Raw genomic sequence first — 22,727 nt, forward strand, 5'->3', positions numbered from 1 at the left:
ATTGTCCAAAATGTCCACACACTCGAAACATACTATCACACACACACACATAAGCTGTATCATTGTTTGATGAGTGTAGCACACTTTTTTAAGGTTTTAGTTTTAGTGATAACCTTGAGGCAGATGTTTTGATTGTGTTGTTCATGAGTGTGTGTGTTTGTGTGTGTGTTCCAGGAGCACTGGACCGCTGTGTGATGGGAATAACAGCGGTGGAGATCTTGAACGCGTGTGACGAGGTGGTCCCGGCGGCTCTGGACTCCCTCAATCACCCAGCGGTGAACCTGAAGCAGGCCATGACCCGCCGCAGTCTGGCTGCACTCAAGAACATGGCCCAACACAAGCTGCAGACGCTCGCCACCAACCTGCTCGCCGCAGACAACGCTGACAAGGTGTGTGTGTGTGTGTGTGTGTGTGAGATATCCATCAACACTGAGCCATATCTCTGATATTGAAGGGACAGATCACCCAAAAATGAAAAGTAGCCCATGATTTACTCACCCTCAAGCCATCCTGGGTGTACATGACTTTATTCCTTCAGACTAATATCAAACACGTATTCATTATTACTTCAATGAGCTCATTGTTTCTGCATAAAATTCTGCATAAAATTATTACATTCTTTAAAGAGCCCCGATCATAGCATTTGAAATGTTCCTATTTTTGTTTTGGGAGTTCCCAAAAACAGTTTAACTTGCATGCAAGGATAAAAAAACACTTTATTTCTTTTGTAATATGCATTTATTTTTAACTGATTTGCTCAACGACTCCCAAATGATTCGTTCAACGATTCATTTTCCCAAACACCTCCTTTGCGTGACGCGAATCTGCGGCGATTGGTCAAATGACCCAGTCAGTTGTTATTGGTAAACCGTCCGTAGGCAGAGACTGTCGGCAACGTAACGCCCATAACCAGGATTATAGCTTGTCAAGTGTTGAAAATTGTATATAGTGTTTGAACAAACGTGTCAGAAAAAGTGCACTTTCCACACGGTCCCTTAATCGCATCTCCGTCAAGAGCAAGATTTCCCGGCGAAACTCACATTGTGGCGGCTTTTGAGGGGCAGTGCTTATTATTCTTGATATCTGCAACAGAGTCTACGCACAAGAATCGGCACCCAAACAATTCACAACCAGTTTAACTGTCCCTCTACCTAAGAAAGGTGATCTGACCCTGATGAACAACTACAGGGGGATCAGCCTTTTGTCGATCACCGCAAAGGTCTACAATAAAGCCATCCTGCATAGGATAAGAAACCCGATCGACAAAGTCCTGCGAGCCAATCAAGCTGGCTTCAGAAGAGGCAGAGGGTGCACAGAGCAAGTTCACATCCTGCGCAGAATAATTGAAGGCTCCAAAGACAAGAATCTCGACTACTATATCACATTCATCGACTTTAAGAAGGCGTTCGACTCGATCAACAGACCAACAATGTTCGAAATCATGAGATACTACGGCATACCAAATAAATTGGTAAGAGCGGTCCGAGCAATCTACACCAACTCCAAGAGTCATGTTCTAGTCGAGGGGAAGCTGTCAGACCAATTCGACATCTCAACTGGTGTTCCACTAGCTCCTTTCTTGTTCATCATTGTCCTCGACTACGTACTAACAAAAGCTGAGGAGGAACACGCCAACACCACCCAATCCAACGGCATCGTCATCTAGGCAACCTAATATCTCACTATTTGACCTGGACTTTGCCGATGACATTGCACTATTCGAAAGCACCCTGGAAAGATCTCAGCAACAACTCACAACAACAGCCAAGTGGGCCAGGAGAGTAGGCCTTGAAGTCAACATAGCCAAAACAGAAGCATTAAAGGGCATATTGCAGGTTAGAGGACCCAACGAGTCAATGCATATAAAAACAATGTAGGAACTAGATTTTCTTTAAAATATACGCATAAACACGCTACAGAAGCTTCTGCAATCGTTTTTGTGAGAAAATTTTACTTCCGCGTCTGAAAATGGGCGTGGCGGGCGTGACACAATGAGCGGGAGAGCCGTCTATTCACACAATAGGAAAACAATGAATCGCATGACATTTCGGACGCTGAGGAAATACTCGTATGACGGATCAAGCCATAAAGTTATGAGCCTGCTATGCTAAAGAGATCAGGGACAGGCCAGGATAATGTCAGACAGAATGGTCAGAGAAAAAATTACCTGTGATGTGAGGAGAAGCAGTGGAGAACAGGACAGGTGCCTTTTAGGTGAGAGACGTGCACGTTCGCTAACGATATACACTGTGCTCACAATATTGTACAGATTATTATGATCCTATAACAGGCCAGCAGACATTAGTATGTTTAGGGTAGATTTATATACTATTAAATGTATAAAAACTTTACTTGAGTATATTTCTATAGTAAAAGCATAGGCTACTCAGGTACATTTTTAATACATATTTTTCACCTAGGTTATAACATAAACAGAACATTAAAGATTTGAGTATTTAAACAACCAATTTTGTTTTTCAATGACAAGTTCTATTTAGGGCATGACATGACTAAGTTACCTATATAACAGTATTTGATGCCATATTGGTAGTATACGACGATCAATATTCTTGCTTCGGCATACCATGTTGAACTCCATCATATTGCCGGGATGCTAATCATTTGATCTGAAGTGAACGCTACACACGACCGCGTTTTCCGAGCCGATGCAGATGAGAAATCCCGTCTGTTCACCTGCTCAAACCGCACCAGGAACGAAAGATAGGCTATATAGCACCGTCACTTTTATTGTAATGGAAACTTGTGGACTCGATCTCGAAGTCCTGACAGGCTGGAGTTTTTGCAATCTCCACAAACACAATAATTTACCATGACGATGATAAATTAAAATGCAAAAACTAACGAAAGCACACCGACTGACGAGCGCTCTCACTGAACACCAGCCTACTCTGCACTGAGCCGAGGCTGCGGCTCCCTGATATGACGTCAAATGACGCGATGTTGAAAAAAAAGCCGTTTTTACTAGCAGTCCAAGAAACGCTCACTTTATCTTCTAAATTAGTGCCCTTATGTTGTTTTAAAACATTTTAAATCCTGCATTAACTTTTCATATGGTATTTTCATACAAGGTTATCTATAAATTTCGATTTTTTTTTTTACCTGCAATATGCTCTTTAAGCAACAAACAACATGCTGGCCCAGACATGGTAATCCACACCCACCGGTACATACAGTTAAATGGTCAGAACATCGAGTGGACCAAGAACTTTAAATATCTCGGCTCTCAAATAGCCTCTACAGAGTCAGACGTCAGAGGACGAAAAGGCCAAGCATGGGGGGCCTTTTGGAAGATGAAAAACGTCTTTCAGGCAAAGACCCTCCCAATCATACTCAAGATCAACATATTCGAAGCCTCATGCATCCCAATCCTTCTCTACGGCTGCGAGAGTTGGATCATCAACAGTTAGATCAAAGACCAGCTCAACAGTTTCGCCACCAACTGTTACAGAATAATGCTCGGCATCAAACGGCTAGACAAAATCAGGAATGAAGACATCTACAAGCAAGTCGATCGCGACCAACTCGTTATCCGAGTGCAACAAAGGCAGCTGAGATTTGTAGGCCACTGCCTCAGAAGAAGCGAGAACGACTTAATAAACAAATACGTTCTGTATGCACCTCAAGAACGCCACGGCAAAAGAGGCAGAGGAAGACCACATAAACTGTACCATAGGGGTGGGCGATATGGAAAAAATATAATATCACGATTTTTTTTAGGAAAATCACGATCACGATTTTTTATCACGATTCTTTTTCAAGTTGGTTTTAATATTTTGCAAGTGGCTGTTCATTACAGCCAAACTAATGTCCTTATGTTAAAAACAAAGCCTTAGGTAACAAAATAAAAAAGAAAGGCATACATTTAGGCCAGTGGCGAAGATAAAAATCTTTGTCATTATTTTCGTTGTTATTAAAAAAAATAAGACAAGATAAACATTACACAAATTAATATTCAAATTAAATAAATAGTGCTTTATTTTTCAGATGCACTAGGTGTATTTAGCAGTAGCATTGAAGAAAGTAATTAAATTAAACAAATATGAAATTAAAACACTACAGAGACTTCACTGAATAAATTGATTCTTATTAAAGCTACTATTAAAGTTCTCAGTCAGTGAGTGATTTTCTCCTTGTGTGTTTTTTTCTTTTACTAAAGAGATTCCCTCAAAAATGAAAATGGTCTTAATTTACTCTCTCAAGATGTTTTAAACCCGAATAAGTTTCTTTCTTCTGTTGAAAATAAAAGTTATTTTGAATAATGTGGGTAACCGAACAGTTGCTGGTCCCCCTATAGTTTTTTATTGGTTCTCTCCTGGAAGTTAATGGGGACCAGCAACTGTTTGGTTACCCACATAAAAAAAAAAATCGTTCTTTTGTGTTCAGCACAAGAAAGAAATTAATACAGGTTTGTAACAACATTAGAGTGAGTAAATAATGACAGATTATTATTTTTATTTTTTTTGGTGAACTATCCCTTTAAGGACGTGCGGCACTACTATTTATTCCTGTCGCTTTTAGACCAGCACGCGACGCGTTTAATATAGACGCATATTACACCAGATATTCTCTCAAATGTTTGCTTTCACTTTAGACGTAGCCTGTTTATGTACACATTGTGTGTATTTAACAGTATTAGCATAATAAGACTCGAAAGATAACTTAGTCCAGTATTCTGGCGCTGTTTGACAGGCTTCTAGTGCCTGTGATTGTCGTGGGTATATGCGGTCAGGAAAGCGCACGTTAGAACAGCGCATCAGCGCGTGGATTAAATGTTTAACCGGCAAGGCTTATGCAAGTAATGAACTTTTGTGAATTGCAGTGTCCCGTACCTATTCATTAACGTGTGTCTAGGCTACGTCGCGTTGTACAGATGAGACGGAGGCGCCAGAACTGAACTGATAGAATGCACTGTAACACGATACTACGATATTTCTTCAAAAGCAAATCGTGGAGGCATTTTAATCGTCCACGATTAAAAATCGTCATATCGCACACCCCTACTGTACCATCAATACATAGGCGAGCTCATCAACAAGGACGTACCAGTTACAGCGAACAAACTGAGGGAAGTTGCCAAAGATCGCAGGGAATGGAGAAAATTGGTGACCGACTGCAAACCTACCCTGTTCGCAGCCGATTGATGATGATGATGATAAGCTTATTATATAAAGCGAAGTCATATTTGGCTAAGTCGTTTAGGAGGTAATTGCCATTTTTCAATGAATGTCTGGTGAATATCAAAAACAAAACTAACTTTACCCCGCTTAGAAGCTGCGCCGAGTGTACACAACACACACATCACAATATAACTATATTTTGCATGCTACAGAAAACATAACAGCAAACATTATTAATAATACTTACAGATTGTGATTCGGAGGAGGACGAACCTGATCCATATATACTGGATACTGAGCCCTCCTTCAGGAACAACCGGCTTGCGAATCCACATTTGAATTAATTTATGTTTTTGAATGATTCGCCATTAAAATGATAATAAGGTTCGGGCTACTGTTGTGTTATAGTTGCAAAAATGAACTTGCAAAAATCGTCCCTGGACAATGAAAACAAGTGGCTGAACTGTCTTTGCAATGTAGAACACAGCAGCGTCTTCTCGACATGATGTGATTCAGCTGAAGTATTTGAATGTGTTCTAGACTTCAAGTTTACACTCCCGTCTGCGCGCGCAGTTGTTGGGAGCGGCCAATGAGCTAATGTTTTGTATCTACGTCACTACAAACCAGCTAATGACTCATTTCAAAAACAATTCATTTCATAGACTCAGAGTCGACTCTCACTTTTGAAAGACAATAACTTTATATACGGTGCACTTTCAGATATAAATCTTTGCAGGATGTTTTCAGTCCCTTAGAGCTATAGTCCACACTACATGAAGAGTCATTTTCAAAAATCCATGATAGGTGCTCTTTAAATGAGAACATTTTTGATTTAACTGTGATTTTGTGTTTGTACATTTCTGAAATAATTAGTTTCCACCGATAACAGATCACTCTAGATTGTAATATGGATTCATACACTTTCTCCAAAGCTGCTTATCAATCAGATACAATACAATCAGAGTTATATTAAGAAATGTCCTGGCTCTTGCTAGCTTTATAATGTGAGTGAATTGCTGTTTCTGTTTTGAAGTGCATCTATATTGATATGTATATATATCTGTAGGATATTCAGCTATAATCAAATGTTTTATAATAAGACTAAATGTAAATGATATCTAAGTTTTACCTTATTGGAATCAAAATTAGGAATCGATAAGAATCAGAATCGGAATTGTTAAAATTAAAACAGGAACATACGCGTCACAAAATTCCTCATTATAATAATTAATGTGCAGAATAAAGGGGCGGGGCCTGGTTGAGTTAGTAGTGTGTTAAACTGGTGGTTATGGTAAGGGGCGGTACATTTCCCAAACACACTCGAAGCGCTCGACCAATCACAGCACACTGATCCAGCCGACCAATCAGAGCACTGTGTGCTTTTCAGAAGGAGGGACTTCAGGAAGTAAACAGAGCGTTACTGACAGAGTGGGAAGAGAGGAGCTGCAACAATGGAGAATACGAGGAAAATAATCAACATTCAGGAAAACTAGTTCTAGTGGAGACAAAACACTCAGTAAAAGGCTGTAATAGATCCTCTTTAAAAGTGTGCGCTCCTGATGTTGTCATTGAGAGGACACTTTTTTTACGCTTGTCTGTGTTAATGCATTTGTAAAAGAGATTGTGTTTGTTTTACGTGTGTGTGTATTGATTTAGTTATGACCTGTAGTTTGTTTCTATAATCGACACACTCGTCTGCTAGTGTTTATTTTACAGCACGCTTGTAAACACACTTCTGCATGTTGTGCTCACGTCTACATTTAGAGCTGGCGATGTGTTTAGCATGTCAGATTGTATTAGATTCGTTCTTATTGGCTGTCATGGGTGTTGTTTGTGTGTGTTTGAATGTAGTCAGAAGTTGCAGTGGAGTCAAGTGTGTGTGTGTGGTGTTGAATGTCCTCTAGAGGGCAGTGTGTCTCCATGATCCCTCTCTGTGTGGTTGTGTACACAGGACATGATGTCGTCACGCTCTCCTTCGTCTTGTCCCAAGAACACGTCACATGTCTGTGTTCATAGGCTTGCAGGGAAAAACAGGGCTGAATGCAAATAATAAACTACAAAATTGATCATATAAAACTATGCAATGTTGTAGATGTCAAGTCATGCATGCAGTCAAATTAATCTTGGGTCACGTGATATAAACTGCTCGTTTAGTGAACGTCTTCCGCTGTGTCTCTGTCATTAAAAGCATCATGTGATGTGCTGAGATCTTAAGCATACACTGTGGAGGTGTGCAGACGCCTCAGACGCTGATCTGGTATCAGGTGTCCTGTAATGATGTGTTTAAAATAGCCCAGTGGTTCTGGGACAGCACTCTGTTCAGCCTAATGATGTGCCTGTGTGTGTGTGTGTGAGTGAGAGAGAGAGAGAGACTGGTCTGCATTCAGATAGTGTGTGTTTTTGAACGGAAATTATGTTACTAAGACCAACATATTTATTTATTATTATGTTGTTGTTTTTTTAGGCAGACGTTTATTCTTGAACACAACTAAGACCCAGATATATTTTTTGTTATTTAATTTTATGTTTTTTTTTTTTTGTTTTTTTTTTTGTCTTGTTAATTTTTAGTCTTGTCTATTAGGAGTCTTGTTAAATTCAGATGATTTTATTTTTATTTATAGTGTGTATACATTTTATTTATTATAATAAATATAGTCTATTTATTCTTATCATAACAGTTATCAGGCAGTGTCAGACAGGCAGAAGTTACTGAGACCCTCATATATATATATATATTCAGATGATTTTATTTTTACTCTCTTTTCTTATAACAATGGTGTCAGACAGAAATGATATAACTGAAACTCGTGTTTATATATATATATATATATATATATATATATATATATATATTTAGTCCTATAATAATTTACTTCTGAAATGTTAATATGATAAGCATATGATTTAATTTTTTTAGGGTGTGTATTCTTGAACACAACAGTGTCAGACAGACTGTTTCTGAGAAAACAGAAAATAATTTGTTTAAATAATTAATTTAAACAAAATATTTTAATATAATTAAATACTAAATAAATTAAACAAATAATTTAAATTGATTTTTTTATCTGTATATATTTTGACAGAAATGTGCTTTTTTTTTATATTTAATTGCATTTTTCAGTCAGACATTTATTTATTTATTTATTTCTGAAACACATTTCATCTCTCCCTCTCACAGATTTGTCTTCTTTCACTGCAACAGTTGCCTTTTATTTTGGTGTCCCAGAGACCTGAAGGAAAATGAAAGGAGCGAGACCTTGCACAAGCAGTGTGTGTGTGTGTGTGTGTGTGTAATATCAATGCGGCCCCTCAGACCGCCATCAGAGCTATTGAACACAAACACAAAGAGCAGACATTGTACGCCAGACTCCAGGAGTCAGACATTACACTGAAGGACACGAAATACAGGACGAGTTTACCACAGTAAATGCATTGCACTTCATAAAGAAAACTGATATCTAAAAAAAAAAAATATTTCAACTCAAACACGATTGCATGAGCCACGTTCAAATTGTACCTTAAAGGGTTAGTACACTTTAAAGCCTTGTTTTAAGATCGTTTCTAAAGAAATGGAATGGTTAAATTGAAATTTGGGGGTGATAACACAGAAACCTAAAATTCTCGGGACAGCAGCATTTGTCCAAATGTCAATCTTAACCGTACTATTTCATCAGAAACGATCTTACAAACAGGGCTTTAAGTGAAAAAAGTGTATCGAACTAACCCTTTAACGCACGGCGGCCTTCTGGGTCATTTATCTAATGCATTGTGTGTATTTATGTTCAGCCACAGAAGTTTGGGTTAGGAAGCGCGTCTGAATCGGACCGGTCGTAAACATCCTCCCTGATGTCTCTAATGGATCGCAGGTGCTTTGTTCATCGAATTAACATTGAATAACAATTAGCAAGCTCGCTATTTAATATGGGCCGACTGGAAGGAGATGAGATGAAATGAATGCTGGAGGGCTTAATGAGCATTAGAGATTATTACACAGATCATGAAATAAATAGATTATCCTGCGCGCTGAACAACTTTTGACTGATGTGTTTGAAGACTCGCTGATTACTGCTGTATAACGAGCTGCTCATTGAGGAGGCTCAAGGGCTTGATCACAGGGAGACGCCGTGTCCATTTGCCCTGCAGATAGAGGAACACGGAGCCTGTTTTAGAGTGAAAAGCATGGTTAATCTGCTGATTTTTATTTCCATTCATTCATTTAATATTTTTTGTAAATGTATTCATTTTAATTTAGTAATTTAATTAATTAAATGAATAAACAATTAAATGAATGAATTAACAAAATAATTATTTAATCATTCATTAATTTAATAATTTATTTTAGTCATTCATATATTTAAATTCAATTTGAATTTAGGGGTGTGCGATATGACGATTTTTAATCGTGGACGATTAAAATGCCTCCACGATCTGCTTTTGAAGAAATATCGTAGTATCGTGTTACAGTGCATTCTATCAGTTCAGTTCTGGCGCCTCCGTCTCATCTGTACAACGCGACGTAGCCTAGACACACGTTAATGAATAGGTACGGGACACTGCAATTCACAAAAGTTCATTACTTGCATAAGCCTTGCCGGTTAAACATTTAATCCACGCGCTGATGCGCTGTTCTAACGTGCGCTTTCCTGACCGCATATACCCACGACAATCACAGGCACTAGAAGCCTGTCAAACAGCGCCAGAATACTGGACTAAGTTATCTTTCGAGTCTTATTATGCTAATACTGTTAAATACACACAATGTGTACATAAACAGGCTACGTCTAAAGTGAAAGCAAACATTTGAGAGAATATCTGGTGTAATATGCGTCTATATTAAACGCGTCGCGTGCTGGTCTAAAAGCGACAGGAATAAATAGTAGTGCCGCACGTCCTTAAAGGGATAGTTCACCAAAAAAAATAAAAATAATAATCTGTCATTATTTACTCACTCTAATGTTGTTACAAACCTGTATTAATTTCTTTCTTGTGCTGAACACAAAAGAACGATTTTTTTTTTTATGTGGGTAACCAAACAGTTGCTGGTCCCCATTAACTTCCAGGAGAGAACCAATAAAAAACTATAGGGGGACCAGCAACTGTTCGGTTACCCACATTATTCAAAATAACTTTTATTTTCAACAGAAGAAAGAAACTTATTCGGGTTTAAAACATCTTGAGAGAGTAAATTAAGACCATTTTCATTTTTGAGGGAATCTCTTTAGTAAAAGAAAAAAACACACAAGGAGAAAATCACTCACTGACTGAGAACTTTAATAGTAGCTTTAATAAGAATCAATTTATTCAGTGAAGTCTCTGTAGTGTTTTAATTTCATATTTGTTTAATTTAATTACTTTCTTCAATGCTACTGCTAAATACACCTAGTGCATCTGAAAAATAAAGCACTATTTATTTAATTTGAATATTAATTTGTGTAATGTTTATCTTGTCTTATTTTTTTTAATAACAACGAAAATAATGACAAAGATTTTTATCTTCGCCACTGGCCTAAATGTATGCCTTTCTTTTTTATTTTGTTACCTAAGGCTTTGTTTTTAACATAAGGACATTAGTTTGGCTGTAATGAACAGCCACTTGCAAAATATTAAAACCAACTTGAAAAAGAATCGTGATAAAAAATCGTGATCGTGATTTTCCTAAAAAAATCGTGATATTATATTTTTTCCATATCGCCCACCCCTATTTGAATTAATAGGTGAATAAGTGGAGCAATTGTCTATATGAGTTAGTCGTCGAATCGTTTAAATGTCGATATGAGTGAGTCGTTGAATCAATTAAAGGAGCTGTATGCAAGAAATTTATTTCAATTAATCATAAATTTTCCTTGATATGTCACTAGACATTAAGAAATTATGTTCATTTCAAATACTTATATCACTGACAACAGTAGTCCAGCCATGATATTGTCATTTAAAAAGTGAAGTCGCAGCCATTTGACTGATTTTGTGTTGTCAAGTTGTGTTTTGTTCTGATGCGTCACCCTCCACCGATCTTCCAATCACGGAGTCAGTAGTGTTGCGTCATTCGGGTTGCCAGCTCTTCTCTAGTTACCATAGCTGCAGATACAAACGTGTCGGAATCGGATAAAAAAAATCATTGCGAAACCCCCAAAAACTCAATATGAATCCGAAATACTTTGTTACAAAGTCCGAAATAAATAATTAACAGAAAAAAAAAAACTTGCCGTGTAGGACTCGTCACTTGCCATGGAAGCTTCTTATAGCCTCCATTCCTGCTGGAACCTGCAGTATATCTGGCAACCTCAAGTCATGGGTTAAGGGGGGAATTTGAAAGTGATTGCAGTACCAGTTTTGGCCACAATCTTGCATACAGCTCCTTTAAAGTAACACCTGGTAGCTTTTGCTCTCGGGGTCCCCCTACAGTTTGGAAACAGTATTGTCCTCAACTATATTCGTAAACTCTGTCATCCTACATCCTACATTTGTTGACAACCATGATAGCCTTGAACACTGTAGGAGGAGGTCACATGCAGGTGTTCTGCTTGCGTCGTGTGTGAAATGTCTTCATCCCAGGTACAGTGGCATATATTTCAGCATGTCATATGAATATAATGCCATAACGACAAATGATCGCGATGCTCACGTTTACAAGCCAGCGTCATTATAGTAGCCTAGTCTGTTGGTTACCATTTCACTGAATCTATATGATACTTCAATGCAATGTTTGAGTGGTAGATAATAACCGTATATCATCAATATTATAATATCAATTCGTCATCCGAAAAAATTGCGACAAGAATCCCGTTTGCCTCTGTAGCTATCAATAATCGAAAATGACACAATCAAGTAACTTTACACATGTATCAAATGAGAATCTATGCACACAATGATAATATTAATAATCTTCCTCCTTTCTTTGTACATGTTGAGTAGACTACACTTTTTAGGTCAAACATTTGCTATTTGCATTTCATCGATTGCAAAGTTCAAATCAGAACGAGAATGCTAGCGATAGCTAACCATCAAAAACTAGAATATCGTTTACTAGCTACTAGATTGATAATTCGCTACTCTACTATCATTACTTGATTCATGAAGATAAACGGAGTATAAGATAGCTTCTGTAACATAGTCAGACAGACAAAAAAAAACAAAAACAAAGAGATAGTATGCAAGCAATATACTTACTAGTCCAAAAGCATGACAGCCCGCATCGGTCGGGCACCCCTTCCTCCTTCAGCTCACGCCAGCGAGAAAGCGCTGGCCCAATGTTGATCCTCATTCTGCCTTTAACGCGACCAATTTCTCTTTTTCTCTTTTTGCTTTGCTCCGAAAAAACCTTTGTTTTCTTTTTTTTTCTGTGCTGCTTCGGCCATGACTATAACATTTGGCTCGCACATCCGATTTTAAGGAAGTGGGGGTGATGGTGGTGGAAGTGACGTATATGCTGTAAAGCAGTCAAATTTTCTAGTTCTCTTAGTTCGCCGGTTACTACTCAAAACTCGAAGTTTAAAAGTACGATTAAAAACGCTACAGACCCCGTCAGGCTATGACAGACGTGACATTCAACCTATTATAAGTCGATGTACCATCTCAAGAGACTTGGACATATATTATGAAGGTTGAAAAGTTACCTGATGTTACTTTAAATGTTGATATGAGTGAGTCATTGAATCATTTAAATGTGTACATGAGTGAGTCGTTCGATCATTCAAACGTCTACATAAGTGAGTCATTAAATCATTTAAATGTCCAGATGGGTGATTTGTTGAATCATTCAAATGTCGATATGAGTGAGTCGTTGAGTTATTCACATGTCGATATGAGTGAGTTGTTGAATCATTCATATGTCGATATGAGTGAGTCGTTGAATCATTCACATGTCGATATGAGTCGTTGAATCATTCAAATGTCTAGATGAGTGATTTGTTGAATCATTCAAATGTCTAAATGAGTGAGTCATTGAATCATTCACATGTCGATATGAGTGAGTCATTGAATCATTCACATGTCGATATGAGTGAGTCGTTGAATCATTCAAATGTCGATATGAGTGATTTGTTGAATCATTCACTCAAACCAATTTAAAGATTCAAACATTTTTAAATAGACTGCAACAATTAACATTTTGTCAGAACGTCTAGTAAATTACTATTTATTTGTAATCAGATGTCTGTTTAGAGTTGGTGATCTTTATTTGAAACCTAACAAATGTGTGATTCTCAGTTCATCCAGAATCGTACAGCGAGGGTGTTTGACTCTCTGCTCATCCGCTCTCACTGCCGTTTCCTTTTCATCACGGAGAAGCAGGAGCAAAACCATTGACCCGAGCTTCTTTGTTGTTCCAGAACAGTCACACACATTTTTCTCGCTGTCTCTTGTAAAGTTGTTCCTGTTATAGATGGTTTGCTTTGAATCAGTGGCACAAAATGGCCTGAAAAAAAAACCATTCTTCTTTCTTGTTTGTAGGGCAACCTTCCCAAATACTCCCATAACTCGCTGGTGGTCCAAGCCATGAAGACGAATGTCACGGATCCCGACATGCACGTGCTGTTTTTCGACGTGGAGGCCGTTATCATCCAGTTGCTGACGGAGGAGGCACAGCGTCCCAATCCCACTCTCGTCTCCCCAGAGTCCCTGCAGAAAGCTCCCGGCGGGGTTGACAAGAGCGGCTCGTTCCTGGCCAATAAGATCTTCAAGCAGGTCAGACTCTGGCATGGCTGTGATCCGATATACACAAAGAGCTTGTTTATTTTTTTTCATATCACTGAACAAAAGACTATCGCTGGCCTGCAATCCACTTTACAGTCAACTTTATGAACCCGTCCAATGTGTTCTTGCGTTTCATCTGCAGATCAATTGAATTGATCCAATGGTTGGAAAATCCCTTATTGGGGAATTTAAATGTGGTTCAGGGGGGGCGTGAGCGCGAACTACTTTATTTGTTTTAAAATAATTGTATTTATTATTATTTGTTATATAAATTAAGCCTAAAAAATAAAACTTTTATACATATTTTTGGAAGATTTTATTAAATTACAATTGTTCTATACAAATATTTTAAGACACTATTTTTAAATAATTTTATTTGTTATAATTAATTATATAAAAGTACTCAATTAAGATAACAAAAGTATTTAATAAAAAAAATAAAAATACACACACACACACACACATATATATATATATATATATATATATATATATATATATAAACATTAATTTTTTATATTTTTATAAGTTATATATTTTTAGGACCGTTATAAATATTATTTGATTCTTATTTATTATTATTAATTATATTAATTATATTTATTTGTTTTTATATTTTATAAACATGTTATTTTACATGTTTATTTTATAGGAATACAACTATATACAAAACACTATAGGTTAAGATTAAAACGTAATGATCAAAAGTTGTTAATAGGGTTATTATCGTAAACTAAAACCAGAAAGTGAAATAAAGCTGAAATAAAAATATTTTAAAAAAATATGTATGTGTTGAAAAATTTAAGAATATTTACTTTTGAATATACTTTCAGAAATGTTGCATTGACAATACACTAAATTAAGTTTAAGTTGAATCACTAAAATTATTAGTTTGAAATAAATGCTAACTAAAATAAAATAAAAGTAAATTAAACCTAAATAGCAGTATATTCTGTGTGTATATATATGAAGAGTTCAGATGCAAAAGCCTCTAAATGCCATTTGAGATTTTCTTCTTTAATGATGATTTTTATCAAACTTGTATATTTAAGTTCAGTAATTTCACTTAAATAACAATTAATAGGTAATTATCATTGCCATTTAAGTGAAATCACTGAACTTAAATATACAAGCTTGATAAAAATGATCATTCAAATTTCAAATGGCACTTAGAGGCTTTTGCATCTGAACTCTTCATATATATATATATATATATATATATATATTAGGGGTGTAACGGTACACAAAAATCACGGTTCGGTACGTACATCGGTTTTAAAGTCACGGTTCGGTACGTTTTCGATACAGCAAAAAGAAAGAAATGCCAGAGAAATTTCCTATTTGTTTAAAGAAAAAATATTTTTAAATAAGTGTGAGTTTTCCTAGATCTTGAAACTTTCAGGTTTATAAATGGGGGTCATCTTTGAAGGATGAACTAATAATGTTTTGGTCATCACATTAAAAATAACATTTAAATATATATTTATTTATATAATATTTGAATTTTGAAGTGCTGGAAAAAGATGTGTGAAGTACTTGAAAGCATTTCACCATTCCAGCCAAACTGGTTACAGTTAGTGTTACTATATTAAATCCATGGTGAATGTTGCTGGTCTGTGGACGTAAAGTACTAGTTCATTCACGGCACAATGTTTCTCCTGGTTTCCATGACAGCGCTGTTTGATCTAATAGAGATCTACGGTTAATAACGGAGAAATGTGAATGCATCTCACTAGATTTTGCAGCGATGTTATTACCTCAGTGGCGAATTCAAATGTTTTCTTTACCGGATCTCTTAGCGCGGTGTGGTAACAGTGTTGCTTGATCGAGATCGGCTCGCGCTGCACAGATGTTGCTGGTCCGAACTGATAAACGATCCGTGAAGCACATAACGAGGAGCGCAGTTTCGTTCTGCTTCCATTACCTTTGCCATTTGGATGTTGCGCAACGTTGTGTTGGCCGCGTCAGGACGAATTTTGCCGGCAAGAAAAATGGTCCAAGCAATCGTTCGGTTTGTATGCGTACCGGACCGGAAGCCTCGAACCGGAACGGTTCAATACGAATACATGTACCATTACACCCCTAATATATATATATATATATATATATATATATATATAATTGTATGTATTAATTATATATAGGAAGATTTTACATGTTATATATGGACCCCAATGTAAACCCGTCCAATTATTATTATTATTATTATTATTAAAGGCACATAATAATAATATATATATATATATATATATATATATAAAGGCACATAATGAAATGACTAAGAATTTTAACATGAAAATTAACATGAAAACTCATGAAAACACATGAAAATATATTAATAAAGAAAAAACAGGAAAAAAAAGCATAACAAAATCATCTGTTGTTGGTTTATTAGTCGTCACACGACATGTCCGTTCCATCACTCCCCCTGCACAGGTGAAGGAGACCATTAAAGAAAACATCAAGGAGCACCTGCTGGACGAAGACGAGGATGAAGAGGAGGAGCAGCGCCGGCGTGAGGAGAAGTCGAAGTCTCTGAGTCTCCTGGAATACAACCTGACCATGGACACGGCCAAGCTCTTTATGTCCTGCCTGCACGCGTGGGGCCTGAACGGGGCCTTGGACGAGGTGTGTGTGAGCCGGCTCGGGATGCTGCGCCCACACACACCCATTTCCTTCGGCCTGATCTCGCGAGGCGGGCACATGTCTCTGATGCTGCCCACCTTCAAGGACTCGCTGCTCCGCCGGCTGGCGCAGGGCTCGGTCGAGACGCTCTCCGCGTCCGAGGTCGTGGGAAAAGGGACGTACGGCGTGTCGAGAGCTGTGACCACGCAGCACCTGCTGTCCGTCATCTCGCTCGCTAACACACTGATGGGCATGACCAACGCCACGTTCATCGGAGAGCATATGAAGAAAGCGCCAGTCAGGTGAAATCACACACTTACACACACATATACACACATACGCGCGCATACATACATGCACACACAAGCACGCACATTGTCATTATCCATAACTAATCCTTTAAAGTCCCCCTGTAGTCAATAATTTTATCCCTAAAATGACACATTTAAACCTATTTTCCTTGAAATAAAATTATTCTGGCCTTAAAATATCTTGAATGTATCTCACACTCTCACACTCTTCACTCTCACAGTGAAGAAATCTACTAGCTATATGCGATCAACTAGCTGTCATTGTGATGATTATGGATTACAGTTTATGAAAACCTTTTCACAATATTCTAATTTTGACTTTGGCGTTTTCATAAGCTGTACGCCATAATCATCACAATTACAATAAATAAAGGCTTGAAATATCTCACTTTTTGCATGTAATGAGTCTATATAATATATTAGTTTCACCTTATAAGTTGAATTACTTATATTAACTTTTGCACGATATTTACATTTTTCGAGTTTCACCTGTATTTAAAGGCACCCCGTGTAACTTGGCTGCCCTCTTGAAAAACCGCCTATGAAAGTTTGGAGAAGACTTTGGCCAGGTCATGTGACCTGGAGAACGTATGGCTTTACGACCGCCACGTGACCACAGGCTCGGAAGAGTCAAGGAAAAGAAAACGAGAAACTGAATGCGTGAAGAAGGAGTCGCACTCGGTCAGGCTTTCACTTAAAATAGGATAAGAATGAGCATCAGCAGAATAACCCAGCGTTCGCAGCTCTTAAAGGGGTCACACCTTATTTCCATTCCTATTTTATGACAGTACAAGTACTCTAGGGGTCGCTGTTTGACAAAAACAGCTTTAAACTTACATAGTGTACCTTTAAGTACAGAGAAAAAGATAAATGATGTTTCGGCAAAATAAAAAGCTTAGAAAGAAAGTAAAGCACCTTCAGGCGTCAGGGTGTTTCAGTTTCTGTTGTTCACCTGTGTTTTCCTCTGCGTATCCCGCCGGCCCCAGGGCTGTGATGGAGGTTCAGGACGGTGAGAAGAGCATGAAGCGACTCACGTGACCCAGGGGCCGTGCGGATGCCCCGCGGGGTCAAGCCACTGACGGCTATCGAGCTCTTGCTCTCGCTGTGTGTGTGTGTGTGTGCTGATCGTTCAGCTTGTCCGCAGGTGAGAGATTTCAGTCTCGTGCTCTGCAGGTGAACTAGCAACACGTGAACCCGTCGATACGTGCCGTCAATGTGTTTGTGGATCATGTTTAGACTGAAGGGCAGCGCCACCGATTTCTTTCAAAGTCAGTTTTACCTTCAAATAACTTTCGTGAATCAATATTATGAGGATAGTTTTGAAAGAGCGGTTTATTGTAAGGTTTTAGGTTTAGTTTACATTTTTAACGTTTATTTAATCTTAAATGATTTATATGTGCAATTTTACAATTCCATTTCATAACATTATTTAACTGCATTAGTTATCAAGAACTAACAATACAATTCTTAAGCATTTATTAATGTTAATCTTACATTTACTAATATATTATTATTATTAGTAAATCAAAAGTTGTATCTGTTAAGATTATTAAATGGACCCGAACTAACAATGAACAGTTATTATTAACACTAACATTAACATTAACAAAGATGAATTAAATACTGTAATATATTGCTTATTGTACTAGAGTAAGATAATATATATATATATATATATATATATTAGGGGTGTAACGGTACACAAAAATCACGGTTCGGTACGTACCTCGGTTTTAAAGTCACGGTTCGGTACGTTTTCGATACAGCAAAAAGAAAGAAATGCCAGAGAAATTTCCTATTTGTTTAAAGAAAAAATATTTTTAAATAAGTGTGAGTTTTCCTAGATCTTGAAACTTTCAGGTTATAAATGGGGGTCATCTTTGAAAGATGAACAAATAATGTTTTGGTCATCACATTAAAAATAACATTTAAATATATATTTATTTATATAATATTTGAATTTTGAAGTGGTGGAAAAAGATGTGTGAAGTACTTGAAAGCATTTCACCATTCCAGCCAAACTGGTTCCAGTTAGTGTTACTATATTAAATCCATGGTGAATGTTGCTGGTCTGTGGACGAAAGTATTACTAGTTCATTCACGGCACAATGTTTCTCCTGGTTTCCATGACAGCGCTGTTTGATCTAATAGAGATCTACGGTTAATAACGGAGAAATGTGAATGCATCTCACTAGATCTCGCAGCGATGTTATCACCTCAGTGGCGAATTCAAATGTGTTCTTTACCGGATCTCTTAGCGCTGTGTGGTAACAGTGTTGCTTGATCGAGATCGGATCGCGCTGCACAGATGTTGCTGGTCCGAACTGATAAACGATCCGTGAAGCACATAACGAGTACGAAACGGTTCAATACGAATACATGTACCGTTACACCCCTAACACTAATATTTTGTATTACTATTATGTAATTCATGTCCAGACTTTATGAATGAGTCATTGAATCATTCACTCAACTGACATTTTTAGTAGAATGCAGCAATTAACATTTTGTCTAATATTTGTTATAATCGTAAATATATCCATTTGAACTACTGTACATTCTTCTGTTTACAGACAAATATTAAAACATTTTCTTCAGGAAATGTGCATTCTAGTATGTTGTTTTACTATTATGCATTTCATTTCCAGATTTTATGAGTGACTCATTAAATCATTCACTCAACTGACTTAGAATCTAAATAAATTAAATAAATAATTTTATTAGTAGTTGACTGCAGTAATTAACATTTTGTAAGAACCCTGAGGAAAATAACATTATTTGTAATAATCTAGTTTTTTTATATGCTAATGTTTTCCACTTGAACTACATCCTTTCTGTTTACACACAGATATTAAAACATTTCTGAACATCTTTCAATCTCTGTGTTGCTCTGAGCAAAATCTGCTCCACATTTTTATGAGGCAATTTCACATTTACGGCCTTACTTTAAATTTGTTTTCTAAACGCATTGGAAGGGAAAGTTACGCAGTGGAAAGCTAAAACGGCCAAAAAGATGGTATTTTCAATAACTTGTCAATAAACTTCTCAAACAAGCCCAGGATGAACCTGCGGAAATGTTACAGTTGAAATAAAAACACTGTATTATTGCTGTTGGTGGACGTTTGGACCGTTTCCATCAAACTGCAGTTTTAGTGTCTTTTATAATGCGTTCAGAAGGTTTTATAGCGGCTAAAACTTTCCCGACACACACACATACATCTTGAGTTCCTATCAAATGCCTTTTGACTGTGTAGTTTGGCAAGTGAAACGTTTCAAGCGAGTTTCTTACTAAACCTACAACTTGTTAGAGTCAGAAGTCGTTTATTTCATACCTTCTCTCCCTCTTACGATGTGCTTGTAAAATCTGAACTCAGAGCAGAATGTGGAACCAGAGATCTCAAAGAAGCTTGATCTGAAGCTTTAACGAGGTCAGGCTCTCGTTAGAGTGAATATGACAGGAGGAGCGGAGAGTGATGATGACAGGACGAGACGGTAGACGTAAAAACATTGGAGAGAGAGATAGAGAGAGAGTGTAGAAGAGATAACAAGCTGACTATACGAAGACATCTCTTTACTTCCTCTAAAATGACAGGTGTTTTTTGCAACTAGGGTTGAGCGATGGCTTATATGGATACAAAATGATGTGTCTTATTGGATGTCTTATTTAAAAAAAAAATCATTACATTCACTACATTTTTTTTCTGTCAGGTTGATTCAAATTGTTTAATGCAATGGTTAATAATGCAGAACATGTATTTGCATTAGGGGAGTGCAATATTTTGGGGGATAATATTTTTACATTCTTCAAAAATGTGTTTGTGACAGTGTTATTTTAGTTGTTGTTTTTTTATAGTTTTATTTATATTTTGAATAAGCTTTTATTTTTTTAATTTAAGTTTGCATGTTAATTTTCATTTATTTTTTTGTAATTTCTTTCTGTGCTTTTTTCATTTTTCATTTTATTCATTAATTTATGCTATTTAGGTTTAGTTTATTTTTATTTCAGGTTTAGATTTTATTTATTTCCTGTTAATTACTTTTAGTGCTTTGACTTATTAAATTCTGAATGCCAAGGCAACATTTAAAATTTTAATTCAGTTTAAGATTTTCGACTAATATCTATATTTTATTTCACATAAATGGGAACATAAACATAATATAAATCTTTTAATAGTTTCAATTTCCAGGTATTTATGATAACTCTGGTTTGCAGAAGCTTTATTGTACTCGCGCAGTCTCATATCAAGACGTCATATAACTGACGTATTGGGACGTCTTTTGACCATACGTCAACATCCGCCTTTTTACGGTACCCTTAAACGTCGGTTAGATGACGTTATCGGATCCTAACCCTACCCCAGACCTAAACCTACCCCTAAACCGACCCCGTCACCTAACTGACGTTAAAGGTAAAGCGTCAGTTGTATGACGGCCCGGGATCGTCATGTAACCGACATTTAAGGGTACCCTAAAAAGGGGGATCTTGACGTATGGTCAAAAGACGTCCCAAGACGTCAGTTATATGACTTCTTGGGATGAGACTGTGTTACTCGCGCTTGTTAAGAGGATATCAATTGTTTCTTATGATATAAATAAAACATTTAAGGAAAAAAGGTCTTATTTATTTTCTTAAAACAAAGACATTCAAGTAAAAAAAGTGAAAAAATATTTCAGGATTTAACAACAAAAACAACTCTAATAATGAGAGCATTTTAAACACATGGCTTTAAACTGAATTAAATATTAAAAATTGGAACTCAAAATAAATAACTAAAACTGAAATAAAAATAAAAAAGCAGTATTGAAAAAGCACATGAGGAAATGAATAAAAATTAAGCTAAATTTTACACAAAAGCTAAAAAATATAGAAATAAAAGCTCATTCAAAATATTAATAAAACACACACACACACACACACACACACACTCGTGCTGGTCTGATGTTAAATTCTGTGCTGCAGATACAGTATGTGTGTTAAATATTTCATTTGGCCTTTTGTGTTTCAGACCCCCAAGACCAGGAGCCCCCGAGAGCCCGAGACACAGCGGCCCTCAGGCCTCCAGCCCGGCCATGCAAGGACAGATCAAACAAGGTAACTACAAAGACTGAGCGCCAATACAGCATCAGAACCATGCTCTCGCTGCGAAACACACACTCATCGAGTCAGAAACAAGAGCTTCACACTCGCATACGCACACAAACACATACACACACACACACTCTCTCGTCGAGTCAGAGACAAGCTGCACACACACACCCTCGGACTGACCCTTTTTTTTTTTTTTTCAAAGTCATTATCAGGTAGATTCATAATGTTTAATTCAAGAGTTAAAATGCAGTAAAGATTATATATTTTTATTTAATATTTTTTTAATATTTATTTTTATTCAGAGGAACCACGATTCGACTAATCAGTTGTTTTCGGGGAGATCCGTAATGTTAAAATGCAGTATGTAGTATTTGCATTAGGTGTGTGCGATATCAACAAAAATTGATATCGCAATACTTTTGGGTAATTTTTCAATAGCAACATCTAAAGTTTATTCTCCTTTTCATACTAACATAGCTTTCTATTATTTACTGCCTTTTCTTTTATCATTCTTTGAAGAAAACATGGCAAAGCTCACCACAGCAGTGATTCGGTTGGTTTTTAGGTGTTTGTATGTCTGGCATTTCATAAGGAGAAATGCTGATCAAACGCCAATAATAATGCATTTTGTTTGGCATTTAAGCTTTGTTACGGACAATTCTAGATAAGATGCACCAGAAAAATGGTTCGGTTTAGTGCAGGGTGTCTGTCTAAACCCTGTTAAGCCCCTTTCACACAGAGATTCCGGAAAATACACGGATAATATGACCTGGAATTTGTCCCGGGATTGTTTTATTTTGGTTCATTCACACTGCCACACAACCCGTAAAAATCCCGGAAAGACACATGACGTCAGGATGAGACGTGTAACTT

At 37.0% G+C, this 22,727-nt stretch overlaps 1 protein-coding gene across 7 annotated transcripts in view; it reads left to right on the plus strand.

Moving 5' to 3' along the window:
- wdr7 (WD repeat domain 7) overlaps positions 1-22,727 on the plus strand; it is a 152,641-nt gene that overhangs the window by 39,708 nt on the left and 90,206 nt on the right. For all 7 annotated transcript variants that reach the window (XM_039653846.2, XM_039653848.2, XM_089123471.1 and 4 more), the window contains 4 exons: positions 175-389; positions 13,587-13,820; positions 16,266-16,756; positions 21,772-21,857. In XM_039653846.2, the coding sequence (XP_039509780.2) occupies positions 175-389; positions 13,587-13,820; positions 16,266-16,756; positions 21,772-21,857 (1,026 nt within the window). The remainder of the gene's footprint in view (positions 1-174; positions 390-13,586; positions 13,821-16,265; positions 16,757-21,771; positions 21,858-22,727) is intronic.

Source organism: Pimephales promelas, chromosome 19 (assembly GCF_988280905.1).
Source record: "Pimephales promelas chromosome 19, fPimPro1.hap1.1, whole genome shotgun sequence".
Lineage (NCBI taxonomy): Eukaryota > Metazoa > Chordata > Actinopteri > Cypriniformes > Leuciscidae > Pimephales > Pimephales promelas.